This window comes from Ursus americanus, chromosome 13, assembly GCF_024610735.1.
Source record: "Ursus americanus isolate L20-20 chromosome 13, mUrsAme1.1.p, whole genome shotgun sequence".
NCBI lineage: Eukaryota > Metazoa > Chordata > Mammalia > Carnivora > Ursidae > Ursus > Ursus americanus.
Window position 1 is genome coordinate 8,885,495 of NC_142139.1, and position 20,774 is coordinate 8,906,268.

The 20,774-nt window shown below is 35.4% G+C and overlaps 1 protein-coding gene across 13 annotated transcripts in view; it reads right to left on the reverse strand.

Annotated features, from left to right (window-relative positions):
* CAMK2D (calcium/calmodulin dependent protein kinase II delta) overlaps positions 1-20,774 on the reverse strand; it is a 311,448-nt gene that overhangs the window by 288,376 nt on the left and 2,298 nt on the right. For all 13 annotated transcript variants that reach the window (XM_045799095.2, XM_045799098.2, XM_087866404.1 and 10 more), the window contains exon 2: positions 20,595-20,689. In XM_045799095.2, the coding sequence (XP_045655051.1) occupies positions 20,595-20,689 (95 nt within the window). The remainder of the gene's footprint in view (positions 1-20,594; positions 20,690-20,774) is intronic.

The window sequence follows — 20,774 nt, forward strand, 5'->3', positions numbered from 1 at the left end:
ATGGATACTGGGGATGGTTGCACAACAATGTGAATGTACTTAACATCACTGTACTATATATTTAAAAATGATTAAAATGGTAGATTTCAGGGGGGCGCCTGGGTGGCACAGCGGTTAAGCATCTGCCTTAGACTCAGGGCGTGATCCCGGAGTTATGGGATTGAGCCCCACATCAGGCTCCTCCGCTATGAGCCTGCTTCTTCCTCTCCCACTCCCCCTGCTTGTGTTCCCTCTCTTGCTGGCTGTCTCTATCTCTGTCAAATAAATAAATAAAAAATCTTAAAAAAAAAAAAAAGAGGTAGATTTCAAGACAATGTGCCTTGCAAGTTCCCTTAGTATTTTTCACAAATCCAAATTAGGCTTTCAAATAACAAAACATTAAGCAAATTGCTTAAGGTCATCTTGCTGATGTTAGAAATTAAAGTTTATAATTCTGTATGAAAGAAATGGTAAATCACAGCTTTTATGTATTGCACACCCACAGAATGAGCAAAGAATCAATGTATTTCTTTGAAAATCACTTTGTGAGAAGGAAAAACTAAGCTAGATGAAAATAATTAAATGCCTATTTATGAAATCACTGTACTTTGTTTTCTGATAACTCTCCCTAAATTAGCCCTGAATATTATACAAGATGGTCTGTACATGTTCCCTTCCAACCCATCCTCCACAAATGATGGTTTCATGTGGCTGTTTAAATATGCCCATATAAAAACCCACAAGGGAGAAAGAATGTGTGGGAAAGTGAGCCAGTCTCATAGTTCCAGCTAACTTGCCAACCTGATTTTTTAAAATGAAAATAGGATATTGCATAATGAGTGAACACACAAAATATTTTTAATGTGTTGTTGTCCTATTTGGCTTCTGGCAAAACTAAGTAGTACTTTTCATAATTTCTGTATCTCCTTCTTAGGAATCCTGTGAGTGAGTGTGTGTGTGTGTGTGTGTGTGTGTGCAAATACAAAAAGACTACATAATGCATGCCTCTATCATGCTTCCATTCATATACACATGGTATGAATGAAAATATGATACTAAAAAACACAATGAAATAAGCATTACCAGATATTCACTATTTCAAATACTAAGGCAAACTCTTCCAGTATGGATTTCTTCATGTCACCGAAAATTTCCTGAGAAAAGTCAACTGTGAAAGACTTAAAAGGCTATTAATCTAACCTAATCTTTTTTTTTTTAAGATTTTATTTATTTATTCGACAAAGATAGAGACAGCCAGCGAGAGAGGGAACACAAGCAGGGGGAGTGGGAGAGGAAGAAGCAGGCTCATAGCGGAGGAGCCTGATGTGGGGCTCGATCCCAGAACGCCAGGATCACGCCCTGAGCTGAAGGCAGACGCTTAATCGCTGTGCCACCCAGGCACCCCTAACCTAATCTTTAAAATTAATTACAGCATTTTATGAAAGATGTAATGTGGGGAACAATACTTATTAACTCACTTGAAAATATACATCACATTATTAATATATATAATACACAACCCACCCACAAATGTCCTGCCATCAGTGCAAAGCAGGGTTTTAATGTTATTAAAATAAATATTAATTGTAGATTAGAATATCCCTTCTAAAAAACAACTTCCTTAGTTCTTCTCCATCCCTAAAATGTTTACAGCATTTAGAAGTACAGTACATGGAAATACTCCATAGATGGGTTAATCTTGTATTGTCAGGCAGGTCAAGAAAATACAATGCTGCAAAAGAAAACAAATTCGTCATCCAAATTTCATGGGAAAGAAAGGCAGGGTGCTGCATTTTAGGGCCTTCAATTAATCCTAAATTCACTTTTCAATGTAGAAGGTGAAAATGAAACTTCTGATTATCAGCTAATCTAGGGTTTTAGTGAAAGACAACTTCAACCTACTTATCTCAGCCCTCATGGCCCCTGTCACCTCAATCACTCCCCAAAACAGTTCCCACCCCAAAAGTAAAAATTCTAGCAAATTTTATACCAGTGTCAACAGACTATGAGTATGTATCTCAGGCTGGAAAGTAATGTGCAGAAATAAGCACCTCTCTGACAAAGGAGGGACAGAAGGGGCAGGTCTAGGATAAGAATTTAATCACACTTTCCCTTCAATCAACAGAAAAATACCCATCTGCATCAATATTCTAACAAAAACCCATGATACAAATAATGATCCCCATGCCAAATTCTTTCTAGTAACAGCTAACGTGAGTAAAGAGATCACACAGGAATTGACAGATTGGATTGATGATTCTTGACATGAAACAGATGTTCCTTTCAACTCTGGGCACAGTTATTTTAAAATAATGGTTAATAAAAATCTTCTTACTTGGTGTGATATCTCTATTCCTACACATGATCATAATTCACTTTCTTACACTGAAACTTTATTTCCATTTTTTTCTCACATCAAAATATCTAAATTACAATACTTTGTTACCTATTTGTTACATGTACATGTGTCATAATGCAAATGAACCAGGTTAATAATCAATAATTCTTATATTACACTATAACTATAGGGTACTATCTATGTCATAAACTCTTCACTTTGCATTTCTTCAATGTGCGTGTGTGTGTGTGCGCGCGCGCTTGCATGGATATAGTATTTCCCCCATTCCTAGGTATATATGCAAGAGAAATAAAAACATAGGTCTATACAAAAAACTCAGGACACAAATGCTCATAGCAGCATTATTCATAGTGGCTGGAAAGTGGAAATAAACCAAATGTTTATCAACTGATGGATGAATAAACAAAATGTGCTATATCCATAAGACAGAACATTATTCAATAATAAAGTGTGCTACAACATGAATGAACCTTGAAAAAATTATGCTAAATGAAAGAAGCCAATCACAGAAGGCTATATAATGTATGATTCTACTTAATATGAAATGCCTAGAAAAAACAATGAATCTATAAAGAAATAGATTAGTTGGTTGCCTGGAGTTGAGCAAGAGGAGGAGAAGCAAGAATGGGGAATAACTGCTAAAAGTAAGAGGTTTCTTTTGGGGTTGATGAGTCACATTTAATGTCAAAATCTTAACTCCTGATTTCCCACCACAATCTAATTCTACTCCACTATTTTCCATCTCAGTTAACAGTACCACCATTAGATAGTTGAGTCAGCCGTAAGTCCAGTAGCCATGACTCTTCATTTTCCTTCATATCTCACAATCTTTCCAGTACCAAGTCCTATATTTTCTCCTTCCAAAAAATATCTTCTCCCCTACTTTCACATCTTCCACAGACTGCAAGACTCTCCTAGTCTTGTTCCCATTCACGTATCCTTATAATTTATCCTCCACCTGGCAGCTAGAGACTTTCTAAAGCCAAAAGCTGGTCACATGACTTCCCTCCTGCACATCCTCAAAATGGCTGACTGCTTTTAAAATAAGTTCCAAATTCCCTAACACTGCCCAAAGGACTCTACCCAATCTGTCCTCTGCCTACCTCCCAAGATCATTGTATGCTTCTTTCCTCGCTAATTACACTCCAGCTATGATTACTTTCTTTCTATCCCTCTGCAAGCTCACTGTCACCTTGGTCCTTTGGCCTAGAATTTTCTTCCCTCATATTTTCTCATGGTTTGCTTCTTCTCATCATTAATGCCTCAGCTCAAATGTTACATCCTCAGAGAAGCCTATCTAAAGTAACCTCAGTTTAGGTCACTAACTTGTAGCCCTTTTTATTTACTTCATAGCACTTATCTATCGAGATGATTCTTTCAGCCTCTCCTATATCAAATTTGCTCACCTCTATATCTCCCAAAATCAAGAACTGTAGCTGTACATAGCAGCTGCTCAGAAAGTATTTGTTAAATAAGTGAGTGAACGAATTAATGAATTAACGATGACTGATATAATGAGGGTAAGATAAAACACGAGATATTATGGGAACAAAGAAACAAAGTTGAGGGCTACAAAAGCATCAGAATAAAAAACATAAAATTTCCAATTATTACACAAAAGCTAATAACTGAGAAAGTTGTAAAGATGTTTTCTTTTCTAGAATTTAAAAGTCTGAACTCAAGACAATTTACTTTATGAGAAATCAGGTGGTAGTGGGACAGAAAAGTAGGAGTAATTATGTATTAAACATCAACAGTAATGTTCAAGGGAGAAAGAATGAGAAAATGAATAAGGGAGCAGATAAAAATTTTATGCAAAATAAAAAAATGACACACATTCTGATCACATCTACCTTGATAACAATTGTTGGGTTCATTGCTTTTCTCAGGGAGCAAAGAAAGCTTTGCTTTTCAATGAACTTAGAAAAGCCAAATCTAAAAATGACACAGACTTTTAAGAAAATTATTAAGAATACCAATGCTTTGGGGAAAAGTTGTCAAACCAAAGTCCTTATCATCATAGTCAATGAACCAGAGATACGGAGATAGGAAAGTAAGCAAGGCACACATGAAATAAAATATTCACAATGATAAACCTTACAAACTTTGGTAATAAAACATCTAAAATGAACTAGTTTATGTCTTTACAGTTTTTTTTCATATTCCTGATCTACGTAAACAGTGCCTTCCTACTGATGAAATTATGTACAACTCTGAACCATTAAGAGCTGCCTGCAGAGGCTTTTGTTTATGCAGAGAAATTGAATGAAATTGAATAGAAATAAGGGAAATTTAGATTCTGAATTGAAGATCCCCCAGGCTTCTCTTTCAGATAAAAAAAGAAATCTGCTACCAAACATTCCTAAATGGAATTATTCTGTCATTCTTGTAGAATAAAAATTTCTTCCCAAGCTTCTGCTTTCTAACTGCCTCCCTACCTCATCTCTCCTGCTGGATGTGCCCAGAGAGAACAAAATAGAATGACAGTGGCAAGGGCTTGTGCGATTACCTAGGGTTGGGTTTTAAATTCTAGCCGCTCTATTCTTACTAGCTATACAAACTAAGGAACATTAATGAGTTTTTTAAAAAGGCTTTTTCTCCTTAAATGTTTAAAAAGTGCCAGGATCCCTGTAGTCTCACTTTGTCAAGCCCTGATGGGTTCCCAGGCACCTCTATGGTCACTATGGGGCTAGATTCATGTTAGCTATACCTGTTAATGATCCCCTGCATAATGCTTTTGGTGGACTCTTCTCTACAAACCCCAAGACCATAACAAATATGTTCTCTCCAAGTTCTCAATCCTACTTCTATTTCTATTAATCTCAGCTGAACGGTAATGGTCTTCTTCTCCATCTCAAATCATCTCAGCATGTGTGCTACCTTCTCATTCTCCTCTATCCTGCTATCTCTCCAGGAAGAATGTCTTTCTTCCTAAACAATCTGTTCCCACTAACATCCAACAGTCTCCATGACTGCCCAATAAATTTTACACTTTTGCCTTCCATTATCAGTCTTTGTATTCCTTACTGATTTTTGTTCCTCTTCCTCCAAATAAGCTTCAGCTTTATTTATCACCAAAGTTAATTCCCTTGACCTGGCTAATCCCTGGAAGTACTGGTGAGTATGTCTGTCTCTTTTTTCCTGTTTTTAAACAAGCAAAGTTTTTCATGTTATCTCCATTTATTCTTTAATCCCAAGAAATAATTTTTCTTTATCCCTTCAGCAAATACTTATTAAACACCTATTATATTTCATGCTATATACTCAGTTACAAGACTGTAGAGATGAATAACAGATTGACCCAATCCTCATGATCTCTTCCTGAACACTATTGAAATTTCTGCCAAATGAAAACCCAAGGCCTTTTCAGTCTTCATTTCTCTCTACTTTTCAATCACACTGAACGTTATTAGCATCCCCTCCTTTGCAAAACTTCTCTCCCTCAGAGTCAAAGCACTGAACTCTCCTGGTTTCCTCCTTTTTTAACATATCTTTCTATTTCTCTTACACTAGTCCTACTTCCTTTCATCCATTAAACTGTATTCCCCCATACCACTGTCCTAGGCTCTCTATGCTTTACTTTCTATGTTCTCTCCTTTCTGACCTTTCCCACTAGTATGGCTTTTACTACCAACTCTGTGCAGACAAATCACAAATAGTAGCTAAATTGATTATTGCTGTTTTATAGATAAGGAAACCAAGGCTTGGAGAAATCCGGAAGTTTGCCCAAGATCACAAGGACTAGGAAGTAGTAGAGCCAGGCCTTGAATCCTAGCCATCTGATTTCAGAGCCAATGCTCTTGACCAGTACAGTATACCACCCTGCTTCCTGAGTCCTTTCTCAAGGATCACACCGAATTTTCAATGGTTTTTTCAAGCTTTCAATCTGAATATACTGCTTGTACGTCAAACACATGTCAATTCATCATCTTTATCCAGATTAGTTGATTCTGACTTCTAAATTTGTTATGTGAAAATTACAACATGCCCCATTATTGAAACTTCAAACCTCAGTTATCCTTGTGTCCTCTCTCTTCCTTATCCTTTCATATCATATCATACCCTTAAGGTTTCAGAACTCAGTATCTCGGGGCGCCTGGGTGGCACAGCGGTTAAGCGTCTGCCTTCGGCTCAGGGCGTGATCCCGGCGTTCTGGGATCGAGCCCCACATCGGGCTCCTCCACTATGAGCCTGCTTCTTCCTCTCTCACTTCCCCTGCTTGTGTTCCCTCTCTCGCTGGCTGTCTCTATCTCTGTCAAATAAATAAATAAAATCTTTAAAAAAAAAAAAAAAAAAGAACTCAGTATCTCATACTCTTTGCCAATCCATCCTGCTTATTCACTGCTGCCAAATAATGTCCTAGATGCCCTCTTTAACCCGTCTTCACTATATTTAAGACAATAGTCTCAGCTTGGCAATCAAACACTTTACATGGTTTTAAGCTCTTATTCTTTTAAAAGATTTGAGAGGGAGAGAGAGAGGGAGCATGCGTGCATGCAAGGGGGAGGGGCAGAGAGAGAGGGAGAGAGTCAAGCACACTTCCCCCTGAGTGCAGAGCCCTATACAACAGGGGACTCCCAACTCACAAACCTGAGATTATGACCCTGAGATTATGACTCTGAAATCATGACCTAAGCTGAAACCAAGAGTTGGGCGCTTAACTGACTGTGCCACACAGGCACCCCTAAGCTTTTTTTCCTGATTTCCCACAGATGATTTTTTTTTTTAAGATTTGAGAGCAAGAGAGACCAAGAGTGGGGGGAGGGGCAGAGGGAAAAGGAGAAACAGACTCCTTGCTGAGCAGGGAGCCCAACAGAGGACTCCATCCTAGGACTCTGAGATCATGACATGAGCTGAAGCCAGATGCTTAACCCACTGAGCCACCCTGACGCCCCCACATTATCTATCTTTTGCTCAAATAGGTATTTTTGGTTCTTCCCTGAATGTTAAGTGACTTCCTGTACCCCAGTGTCTTTGTTCTTCTTCCTTTCTTCTATCCACCCACCTTAATTTCTATTTCCTCAATATTACTTTGCTTGTTTCCACAAGTAAATGTCATTTTGGTACACTGAATCATCATATTACATCCTTCTGCTACTCATCTTTATCTCTTCTATAATTATGTGTCTCCTATTCTCCGAACCAGGCTGTAAATTCTTTGTGGGAACGGACCGTGTTTCATTATTTCCATGACCCTTACAGCTTGCTTTGCCCAAGAATAATACAAATGGTACTCTTCTATTATCCTTTAAAGAAAATGTTAACCTTGCTTTCTTTCCTCAGCAACAGTACATATTAACTATTATATTCCTCACTATTAAATGTTAAACTTCTAAAGGTACATAGTCACACAAATGAAAAGTGAGGTAGAGTTTATTTTCTTGGGGATAAAGTAGGATATCAAATGTTTTAAAAATAGAATATTTTTGTAGGAATAAGGCTACTGACCCAGAGACTTAACCAAATTATAAATTAGGTAATTAACTCCTTACTACCTAAGCCCCTATGCTCCTTCAGCTGGGTAATACTGCCTCCTCCATTCCACCCCCCCCCACCTCCCCCCCCCCCCCCCGCCTCACTCCACCCCCTGCTCTGGAGGGACTGTGATGTGCACCATCAAACAGCTGCAACATGTCACTTGGGGATGGTAGGCCTTACAGCACTGGGCACAAGAATCCCTGAATGTCCCTTACCCACACCCCAGAAGTACTAGGAGACTCATTACGGAATGTCTTAAGATCTTTGAATGAAAGATGCTAAATATGAGAATTTTTCAAAAGACTCATTTCACACTCCTCCTCCCCAACACTTCTTTTACATGCAAGGTGGGGAGAAATTATCCTCTCAAAGCTAAGCTCTATTTTTAAAACTGACCTTGTGTGTGTTCATGGAATATTTCTAATGCTGGTCTTTCTAAGTTTGGATTGATTCTATTTGGATTATTCAAAACATATACCTTAAAGTCTCTACCTAATAAAGTTTATAAAAGTTCAACAAATATGGACTCGATTTTTAAAAATCATCACTACTTTAAAAGATAACCTATCCCAGTGATCCTTCGGCCATCCCTGTTCATGCCTTAGGACTCTCTATTATGTCATTGGCAGAATACAGATACTATGATACAAAGCTACAGGTAATCCAGTAATTGGTTGTCAACATAAAATATATTTTTTTCTTTCAAACCAATTTAAGGTTAACAATTTTGTTCGCCCTTTTCCTGAACATAAAGATGCATAGGAAGCAGTCAACCCAAAGGTTTTTTCCAAAAATAATTTCCAGATCACATAAATATTAGAGAAAAGCCTCGACCCTATTTACAGAAAGCAAACTTTTCTCTTTGACAGTTTTTTCTTTGCCCTCTCCAATTCTACTAGAATGAAAAAATGGCCTCTCTCACTCAAGAGAACAGAAGTGGACTTTGACCCTGAAATTTCCGCTTGCAATCTGGAATTAGAATATTTTCCAACCTACATTCTAATAACTATATCAAACTTGAATCACTGCTTTTGATGCCGATAGAAGATTTTCTACTCAACAAAGCTCCTACCTCAACTCCAAAATATTCTACCATGAATTTTATATATTACAGAGAGAAAAAGTGAAACAGTATTTCTTCCTTTGACCTATACAGTCCTTAATAGTAATAAACTAGGGAAATCTTTTTTTTTTATTTTTATTTTTTTACAGCTTTAAGATCTGTTTAAAAATGGAGAGAACGTGGGGTGCCTGGGTGGCACAGCGGTTAAGCGTCCGCCTTCGGCTCAGGGCGTGATCCCGGAGTTATGGGATCGAGCCCCGCATGGGGCTCCTCTGCTATGAGCCTGCTTCTTCCTCTCCCACTCCCCCTGCTTGTGTTCCCTCTCTTGCTGGCTGTCTCTATCTCTGTCAAATAAATAAAATCTTTAAAAAAAAAAATGGAGAGAACATATTGCATGACTGAAGTTAGCTAGGGAGATTATCTAAACTGAAGTTATCTTCTAAGTAGTAAATTAGTAAATGAGTAAATTCCCATTATTTAATGATGGGAATAAATGACTGTTTTCCACCCATCAATTTGTGCTAAATTATATCACAGAATTAATCTGTGCAATTGTGAGCTTTTCTTAAAACATTTCTTTGAAAAGGCAATAGTTGGAAATAATGTATACAAATCTTACTGCTAAAAGTTCTGGGTCCCTAAAGTATATTCATTAATCATGAAATTATGCAGTTTGTAAGTCATGCATTCATTCATTTTATTCAATACATATCTGTGAAGGGTACCAGGTACTAATCCAAACACTGGGAATTCAGGCAAAGAATTTTAAACATCTTACTTTTGGTTTTGAACAGAAACCTACAAACATTTTTTCCAACAGTCATTAATCTAATATCGCAGCTAAAGAGACTAACTTTTCTTGTTTATAAACACCAATGGGATTCCCGAGGGCACTTTTATAATACTGGTTGATAATAATTTTTTTTAAAAAAACACCTCTAATTATCCTCCTCTCCTTTATCTTCCACTTAGTCACTTTTTTTTTTTGTATTGCCCCAGAGCTAAGTAAAACAAAACATGCGGTTGATAAGAAGTTGCTATTCCTCTCTTATCAGCTGTTCATCCCTAATGACTCAGGGCTGTAAAATCCCACAACCCACCTTATTTAATATCTTGCTGTACTCAATAATTCTCTGCAAAAAAAAAAATTTTACATCTCTTTTCATCAGTTTTTTGCATGCTTTTGAGAAAATTTATACACGATAAGTCAGTCACTCTGGGTAAAAAAGTATTCATCCATCTTCTTTTAAGTTCGCTCTTTACTGACACTTCCTGATTACCTCATTTCTCATGATTCTTTTTATTTTTTAGAGATTTTATTTATTTTAGAGAGACATCGAGAGAGAGCATGAGTAGGGGGAGGGGCAAAAAGAGAGCATCTCAAGCAGACGCTGAGCTGAGCATGAAGCCGGAATCAGGGCTCAGTCCCCAGGACCCTGAGATCATGACCTGAGCCGAAATCAAGAGCTGGATGCTTAACCAACTGAGCCACCCAAGTGCCCATCTCATGAATTTTTAAACTAATTTCCTATTAATTTGTTATCTCTTCTGTCCATCTTTAAATTCAAAACTGGTTATTTTCAAAACCCAGTTCAACATCAACTTCTCTAGGAAGTCTTCCCTTCTCTTATCTTTCACCAATCCAACAGTTATGTCAGTATGCCTCAGAATGAGTAAACACTTCCATTGTGACACTTATCAACCTGTATGGTAATTTACTTGACTCCACATCTACTTCACCTTGAGATGAAGGACGTTACCTTTGTACCTTTGTTTAGCCACACCTAGCAGAGGGTCTGGAAGAAGGTAAGTAAACTGAAATTTAGAATCATGCTCCCCAAAATTCACTTTCACTAGCATAATTAAATGTCAGTGATGGAAATGTACTAACTTGTAGAATGCAATCTGGCAATAATGCATCAAAAATTTTGATATTACATCTTCTAACCCATGACTTCTCCTTTGTGAGTATTTCCTAAGAATCAGAAATATGAAAAAGTTTTACCAAACAATGTTTACTATTTTGTCAGTTGCCATAATAAGAGGCAAAATTTTTTTTAAAAACTAAAAATACTAAATACACTAATGTTTTACTCAGTGAAGTATAATTCAGTTATTAGGAATTCAAAGGATTTATAGTAACAGAGAAATTTTAAAATATTAAGCAAAAAAGCAAGACACAAAACTATATTTTAGTTCAGTATTCTGACCAATTAAAAAAAAAAAAAGATAAACCTCAACAGGGACTGGGAAAACTGAACTATGAATATGTTGTCTTCTTTCTGTTTTTCTGGATTTCTCCGGATTGCAGAATTAGTATGCATATATTTCATGATACAATTTTTAATGTACTTATACAAATTGGTAATGAATAATTAAAAATTTATTTCAGAGATATGTCCAAAGTATACAATTCTCCCTGTACCTAGCAAATATTAATGCATATATAATCTTTAATATAAAAGCATATACTACTTACTTTACTAAAAAATTCATCATGGATAAAATTTCTACAAAATGGCCAAAATGTTCAGCTGACCTAATTTCACAAAGCACAAATCACTTTTACCACAATTACACACAAATATTTTCCATGTTTTTATGAAAATAACAGCATATCTTCTTAAAATATGTGTGTGAATATATGCGTATATGGATGTATATGCACATATATCATGCACCATAAAATTATAGAATTGTGAAACCCCCAAATACAAAAATAAGTGCTTTAAAACATATATTGTCCCAAGGGATTTCCAACACTGAAACAAGCACACTTTCTAGTCCTTTTACCAAGTTTCTGAATTGACAGACACAGCAGTTGTAACAGCTGGCCTCCAACTGCCTTAACAAAAAATCAAATAATCTCTATAAGCAAATGATATCTATGATTTGTGTATCCAAAACTATATAAAGTATCACCAAAATGTTTTTTTTTAATGAGCCTCATTAAAAAATAAGTCAAAAGTAAGCTCCTCTGGAGAATGGATAGAAACCTAAAAATCCAAACATTTAAAATATCGTAATGATACCATGAGTCTGGCATTACTGAAGTGGTACTAATGTACACACAGACCATGAAAATGTTAACCCCTTATTACTGAGCCACTTTACATTACATGGTAAAAAACAGCAATAAGAATTTACACATAGTTGCTCAAAACTTACTAAATTATAAAAAACTCTTCCCAACAAAGCATAATTTGTCATCAAGGAACTAATGAAATAATATATGAATTAAAAATTATTTTATAGTTAGTGTATTCCATTCGACATGAAGTCTCAACTCAATTTTCACTTTATCTGTCACAGGCCTTTGTTAAGCATATGTCTACTTCTAGAGACAGAATCTTATTTGCTTACTCATTCATTTGTCCACTCATTCAACAAACATTTACAAGTATCTTCAATATTGTAATTACTATAACAGGCACAGATGCAAAGATAAGCTTAAAAATGTCCACAAGATGTTTGAAAGCTACAACATATGTAACTAAAATACAAAAGGAGAAATGTGATCAGCTGCTTAAGAAACATGAAAAAGCTATTCAAGGGAGGAAGAAAAGGATCACTTCAGCCTGGAGAAGGAAAGGAAGGGTGGAGAGTAAGTTCGAGACAGTATCATGGAGGCGGCAGCACCTCAATGGAGTCTTAAGGGATTTGAACAGCACCAGCTGTACTCTTTCTTTCTGGAGGGTGGAGGCAGGACTTTCTCCCTTCCTTTGAACAAGCTGCTTACTTTGCCTGAACAACCATTTCTCCCTCCTCTACCATGCTCGACTGCCATTCAAAAACACATCACACATCTCTTCAAGAAATCTGTGATAACCACCTCCTCCAGCCTGTATCTACATGAAAGCCCTACGCATGATTCTATTACAGTCCTCAAAAACTATATTGTACTTGCCAGGCTATCATCCACACTAACAGACCACAAAATACTTGAGGGCAGATCTCTATCTTTCACCTCCGTATCCCTGCAATTAATCAAGATGCCCAGCACAACGGGTACTGAAAGGTCTAATGATAAACTGAACAAATGAAAACAAACAACAAACATGGTAACCATCAGCTGGAAAATCTGTTTAGGAAGCTGTTTAAAATAGTTGAAGCAAGAAAAAAAAGAGCTCAAGTTAGACTGGTGAAAAAGGAAGAGATGGAAAGTATTGAGATGGGTTAAGGAAAAGAAAGAAAATCAAGCATGCTTGAAAGTCCGGGAAAATTATGGGACCATTCATAGAAGGAGGAAATTACTGAGTCCACTAAGGAGGAGTACAGTTTGGGCCTGGATTACTGATGAATACCCTTCACAGCTGAAATTCAAGTTATTGGAACACAGTCTCCAAAAATCACAGAAGTATTTAACAAAATATCAAACTTTAAATTAAACACTAATGCCATGATGTGGCATATCTCAACACTACAACTTCTCTATAAGATAGAATAAAAATCTAATTTTCACTAACTATATTTACCTTTAATAAGGTAGTTTTATATAACTTGCTCTTGCTTTATTTCAATGTGTAGGCATCATCATTAATGAAATTGCTTCAAAAAGACATAGGAAGAAAATAATTTCCTATTACTCAATAAATTCCAAATAATTTAAGCCTTCCCTAGCCTTAAGGGATAGGGTAAAATTCTATACTAATATGAGAATTAATAGTTTATTCCATAAACTTATGCATGTACAATATAATACATATACATACACATATACTATTACATATACCTAGATAATGAGAGCATAGATTTTCCATTGGTAACTGACTGATCAACTGAAATCAAACAATTAATTAAAAAGTTCCAGGGCATGGAGAAATAAAAAGAGATTTCTCTCCTAAAAAAGTAAGAGATAGTGATTAACTCTTGGAGCAAGACAAGAGATGGAGATCAGCTAGGAACACACAGGTAGCTTCAAAAGTAGAGGGAATACTCTAGCTATTGAGTGGAGGTTTATTGGGTGCTTACTGTTTTATAATATATAAAATATAATTTCATATATAAGATTTTATGTAATAAAAATTTTTTAATCCCTATGTAATCTAAAAAAGAGAAGAGAATCTTAGGTAGAGTAATTAACAGTACATAAATATTACATGACAATATTATCTGTATATCTTTATATGACTTGCTGCCCTAAATTATTTTTCCAACAAACTGTTAAGTTTTATAATTTATAAATTTTATAAAATTTTATAAAATATTTATAAAACTTGATAGTTTTATATTTTTCTTTCACTTGCCACATTTTGTATGAATTTGACACATACGACAGTAGTTGTCTAAGAAGAAACAACAAAACAACGAACATTTGCCTTCCGTGCTTCACTGGTTAAACAAGATGCACCAGAGAAACAGAATGCCTTTCTCAGTACCTCTGTGCTTTGGTTCAGGACTGGGTTTTTGGGATTTTTTGTTGTTTTTTTTTTCCAGCAACAAGTGAATCATTTAGAAGAAATAATCCTAGGAACTTATTGAGATATTATCAATCAGTTAATCAATTAAGTTTACCAAAACACTTCATTCTTCTGTAATCATTTTCCTACTGTTCTAATAAGATTTTTTGCTACACTGTTTTCCTTCCAGAAAACAGCACAGAGGGACTGTCAAACTTCAATTTGATTTTATGTTACTGCAGCAATTAAAACATTTTCTTCTCTCACAAGTTGGAACTCTAAATATATTTTCCAAAAAAAATACTCAACTCTATACATTGCACTGAGAAAATAAAAGATGTGTAAGACATAGTCCTTTTTATGAAATATCCTGCATAATCTCTCCAAATTGTTTATTTAGACTTTGATACTTGAGCCGTATCTGCATTACAGTTTTAAAAATTTATTTAAATCCATATTATATAAAAGCCTCTCTTCATCTCTCCAGGCAGAAATGATCTTTCCCCTCCTTTGAAAATCAACAGCACTTTATTCATGCTAGACTTACACCATTTATGCCTTCTATAATGTCTATCTGTGTAGATAGACTGACTTTTCCTAACACTCTGCCCACTGTACTCATTCAATATTTATTAAATAAAAATATATAAAATAAGGTCACATGTGTGAATGTGCTTAGTAATCTATAAAGTAGTAAGAAATGTAAATTACTACAAAGGTATTGTTTAGAGTAAAAATATTGCTAAGACTCCACTTAATGTACAGCAGTGCAATTTACTAAACAAGCATTAACTAATTGTCAATAATAAAAAACACGGTGCACACCATACCCTAATAAATGCAGAGGGACAGATGTTTAAAAATAATAATAATAATAACTCAGCCCTAGAGACACTAGCAGTTGGTCTGCCATGGTATCAGCCCAAGAAAAAGACTTTTAAAAATTAAATAAAATTCTATGGGGCACCTGGGTGGCTCAGTTGTTAAGCATCTGCCTTCGGCTCAAGTCACGATCCCAGGGTCCTGGGATCGAGCCCCGAATCAGGCTCCCCGCTCAGCAGGAAGCCTGCTTCTCCTTCTCCCACTCACCTTGCTTGTGTTCCCTTTCTCACTGTCTCTCTCTCTGACAAATAAATAAATAAAATCTTTTAAAAAAATTAAATAAAATTCTAGTTAACAATGAAGTTAAATGCCCAAGACAATCCTAGTATGTGCTTTACAACAATTCATGATTATTAACCTTAAAAAGGCCCATAAAAATTTCCTACTAAAACTTAATTTTTTACACTGAGTTGATCCAATATTTCAAAGGAAATGAAAAGTATTAATCTAACTGTATAAACAATGAAGGTTCTCCAGGTGTTCGATTCCTACTGCATGATCAGTCAGGTAGAGCTTGACACTAGTTACTAATATCACAGTGAGGTATCTGACAACCACATTCTTTATTAAGTTTGCCTATTTTAATGATGCTGGAATACAGAAAAGATTATTTATTTCCTAGAAATGCAGACATACATTTTTATCTCCTAACCAGTTTGAATACATTGATATTCTCATTCACCAAAAGAGGAAAATAGATATCTAATATCAAAACCCAGGTAAGAATGAAAATACAACTAAACATAACTAAAGGACACTAAATGCAAAAATTGATACATGCCACTTTGGGGCCCAATAATTAAAGAGCTGTAGAAATTCCATATGCAAAAATAAAAATAATTTACTAGTTTCTTCTTAAAGCACCGCTCAAACCAAGAAACTTTCAAAAAATATTAATTTGCCCAATTAGCTCCAAATTGCCAAGTCAATAATGTATAATCAGAACAATTTGATTCATCTATAACATCTCAGTTCTGCTTCCAATTTAAGACAAGTAACCATGAGGCTGAAAAACTGCAGTAATTTCTTGACTGTCTGGATGCCAAGGAAGAAAAAAAAAAGTAGCAAGAGTTAGTTACTGACATCTCTATTATAACATAAAAAAAGACTATTTAAGGACATACATGCAACATTCAGATTTCACAGATGAGACCTAATTTGGTGTACATGGTCAAGTAGTTTTATAAAGTCCTGATTCATAGTCTACTAAGATCATCAACTTGGGAATTAACAAAAGCAGCAAAATCAAAGAATGCCAAATTATTTAATTGTGTTATATCTGTGAAGTATTACAGAAATATAAAATGAAATCTTTTTTTAACTTTACCAAGGGAGTAGAAAAATTTGTAATAGCATATACTATTTCAAGTTTCTATTGTAGTTTACATTTTACAAATACAATGACTTGTGGCATATCAGACCCCATGTAATAAAAAGTGGTTTCTAATGATCAAAAATTACATTGGAAAATGAACATCAAGAAGTCATTACTACCATAAAAAAATCTTTTATCACAGGGAGACTTTAAAATGTGAAATAAATCACAAATACTATTTCTAAAGACATCTGCCATCAGAACCATCAGTCCACTGGGTTCTGAACTACACTCACAACCCTTCATGGACTTCACATAACCTGACAATACCTTCCAGTTACAAACATGTCAAAATCAACAAAGTATCAAAACCGCTGAGCAAATTAGCATTTGTTAAGTACCAACCTATTTGTCTGGGACCAAAATGATGTAATTTCTACTTCCCATGGTAAAAATAGGAGATAAAATTCAATCATTACTAACCACCATTTATTAAACATACCTTCTAGTCCCATCTAATGAAAAACTTAAGACAGAAATTTCATATAAAGTATAAGATGTTTGAAACTTTTCTACATTTTTAAAACAAGCCAAATTATGTATCAGTGTAAGTAATCTATCTGATCAGTATCATATAATGAATGCTCTGTGCCTGCACGTGTTAATGCAAAAGGGAAGAAATTCTTCAACAGACTCTGAGTCTCCCAAATATGGTCTGTGTGACTAACAGCTGAGAGGAAATGCAACTGAAACTGTCTGCTGGAAATCCATTAACATCCAGGCACAGAAAAATGCCTGGGTGACAGTAGAGTTGGATGTGCAAATTTGGGCAGGAAGATAGCCAAATTTTTGGCAATCCCTCATGGTCTTAAATGTATTGACAATGGCCTTTCTTTTTCAGTTGTAACTCTACATTTAAAGAACATTATTTGAGTTGGAGGACCTGCCTGGTCTTTAAAGCAAACAGGCTTAAAGCTTAGATTTACAAAGGCACGACATTTTAAATAATACAAACAAGAATTTGTACAAAAAATTATATGCTCCACAAAAACTGCTATGCGCAGTCAAAAGAAAAAAAATCAGTACGTTAAGGAAAATAAAGTATACTAATTTACATATCATTTTAATTTCCCTTTAAATATATTAAGATTTTCTGCAAAGATCATTTTAAGGATTATTATATTCTGAGAAGGGAGTGTTTTTAGAGGAATGTTCATATTTTAAAGCATATGCTCTTAATACACTACTTTATAGATTACATCTAGTATTTGCTTGTTCTTAGGCATAAACTAAGTATTTAACTTATCCAAAAACCATTTAATAGCCACATTTGATCCTAGTCACTGTACTGAGTCCCTCCTATGTACTCAATGTTGTGAAATGTTATATTAAAAAATGAAAGCATTTTTTAAGAGTTTATAACTTAATATGGGTATAGTTTAAACAAATATATCCACTCAAAGGTATAAATATGCTATAAGCAGCTCTAATTGTTGTGGTGATAAAATAAATTGAACGTTTTGCAGGAAAGTACTGTAATATTTCACAAGTGCAGTAATAGGTCAAATTGACTCAGTACTTTGCAGTTAAGAAGTGATTCTCATAAAATTCACTGAATCCTCAAAACAACCCATTACATCCTATGTTTATTTTTCCCCCATTTTATTGATGAAGAACCTGAGATCAAGAAAAGGTAAGTGACGAAACCAAATTTACACACTAAGCAGTAAAGGCAAGATTCGAACTGGGTTCTCACAGCTAAATCAAGGCTGCCCCTGAATTTATAATTTTCACATTCTTTCATGTAAATAATCTCATCTGATCTTCGCAACAACCCAAGAGATAATAGCAGCTGATATTCATTGAATACATATTATGTATCAGGTGCTCTTCTATACTATATTAATTCACTCCTCACAAACCCTATAAAAGAAAGAGTTACGTTATTACTCCATTTTACAGATGAGAAAAACAAGGCTTATCGAAAATATGTAAATTGCCCAAGATTACACAGCTAATAGGTAGGGGAATCAGAATTTAAGCCCAAGGCATTTAGTTCCAACACCTGCTTCTTTACCACCTCACTCCTCGGAAGGATTAACATAGGCAGGTTAAGAAACTTGCCTAAAGGGGCGCCTGGGTGGTACAGCGGTTAAGCGTCTGCCTTCAGCTCAGGGCGTGATCCCAGCGTTCTGGGATCGAGTCCCACATCGGGCTCCTCCGCTATGAGCCTGCTTCTTCCTCTCCCACTCCCCCTGCTTGTGTTCCCTCTCTTGCTGGCTGTCTCTATCTCTGTCAAATAAATAAATAAAATCTTAAAAAAAAAAAAAAAAGAAACTTGCCTAAAGTCACAAGAAAGAAAACTGGAGAAGCAGTAGCATATTTTCTAGTACTTCACCCTGCTTTTCCTAAATGTAATTGGAATCATTGAATCCAGATGAGGCAAGGTGGCTTTGGGTGTAGATTGTTCTTTAAAGCAGAGTATGAGCAGGTGAGGAACACTGGCAGGAAGAAGGAATCCCATCAGGTTAGAGAAGACTTATCTTCCATAGACTGGAGGCAGAAGAAAGGAAAATAAAACGTATGTGAGCAGAGACACATGTATTTGCCTTTCTGACGTAGGGAGTATGAATTAGGGTAGATGAAGAGGGATGTCTCTAATTAAGGAAATCAGTAAAAGTGAAGCATAAGATTGATTTGTTTTGAGAGAAAATTTAAAGCCACTGAGAGATTTCGGATAGGTGTTGTAATGCCTCCAAAAGAACTGATACCCCTACTCTTGCCAAAAGTACCTGGCACACAGGAAGAAAACATACAAGCACTGAAAGAATTACACATTTTCATTTTTTTCTTTTTAAAAACTAAAATGTCATTTACAGTTTAGCAACTCCTCTGACTGTTAAAAACCTTCCTGCGGAGAGAAGAGGGAAAAGGGAACATAATCGAGCATAACATGCTTCTTATTAGTTCTCAAGCTGTGAAGCTATGGTACTGGTTACTTTAGCACATAGATTTTCCTCAGAGTGCTGTTAAAATAGGATGAAGGAAATCACAACAAAATCTCGCTGAAATGAATAAACTGAAATGCCAATCTAAACCTCAAGGATATGTTAAAAGTAGCATTTGTAACAGATGGGGGTGGAAAAATCACAGCAGAGACCAAACACAAGGATACCAGGATACTAGGAAGCAGGACTTTTTAGAAGACAAATTAAATGAGGCAATCTAACCCTAATAGAATTTCTTCTCTCATTACTTAAAATAAACCAGGTCACTGAAATGGGCTTATACTGTGGCATTTTGTTCATTTTAATTTCATTTAAATTTCATTAAACCATAAATTCCCATGGAAATACCTTAGACACGTGCTCACAATAATTAGAATGCCTACCATTTCAGTGTAAGTACTTTTGCATGAGTTCAACAAAATAGAAAGAATGCAGTGAGGTCCCTTCAAGTTTTTTGTGTATGTCAACAGCTATTTTATGATAAGAATTATCTCTGTGGCTATAAAGCATGTGTAAAATACATTACAGGAGTCCATGAGAAGCCCAATGCAGAACACTCAGTAAAGGTCTGGACTGCACACAGAAACATCAAAATCAAGCTAAACTTCCTAGAATATAGCAATGATAAATTTTTCCTCCCAAAGCTATTACTGTTAAATATACCTTGATGAATTAAGTTCAAGTGTAACTACAACTGAAATATGATTCAACTGAGCTATGACCTATTTTTCCTTTCAAAAGCAAAAGAGAATAATGACAGTGGTGAGACTTACATTTTTCCATTCCAGGGTATTTCTGAAAGTTATTTCACAGCAGAGCTAAAGGCAAAATGCACTCAGTGACACTTATTTGCTTTAAAATATAGTTATGTGTACTACTGCTCATAGGACAGTTGTTAATTATTTAAAAATTTGTTGTTAAAATTCTATGTGTTCACTTACTTTTAAACGATACATACCAAGAGGCATTCAGGAAGGAATAATCTCAAAATGTAATAAGACACCTAAGTCTACAGTTCAGTTATAACTATATATCTACAGACAACAGAACCAACATCAACATGACAAATACAAAATCAACATATACTGTATATGTGGTTGAAAATACCCACCCCTAGCAGAAAGCTTTTTGGTGTTGATAATTTTGGCAGCATATTCTTGTCCAGTAGGGATTTTCATACATCTTCTCACCACTGAGAAAGCCCCCCTGAAAACCAATAAATATGTCATCAATATAATCAGCTCTGATATCCTTTTAAAAAATTACAGCAATCTGAGCATTTTTATTGCAT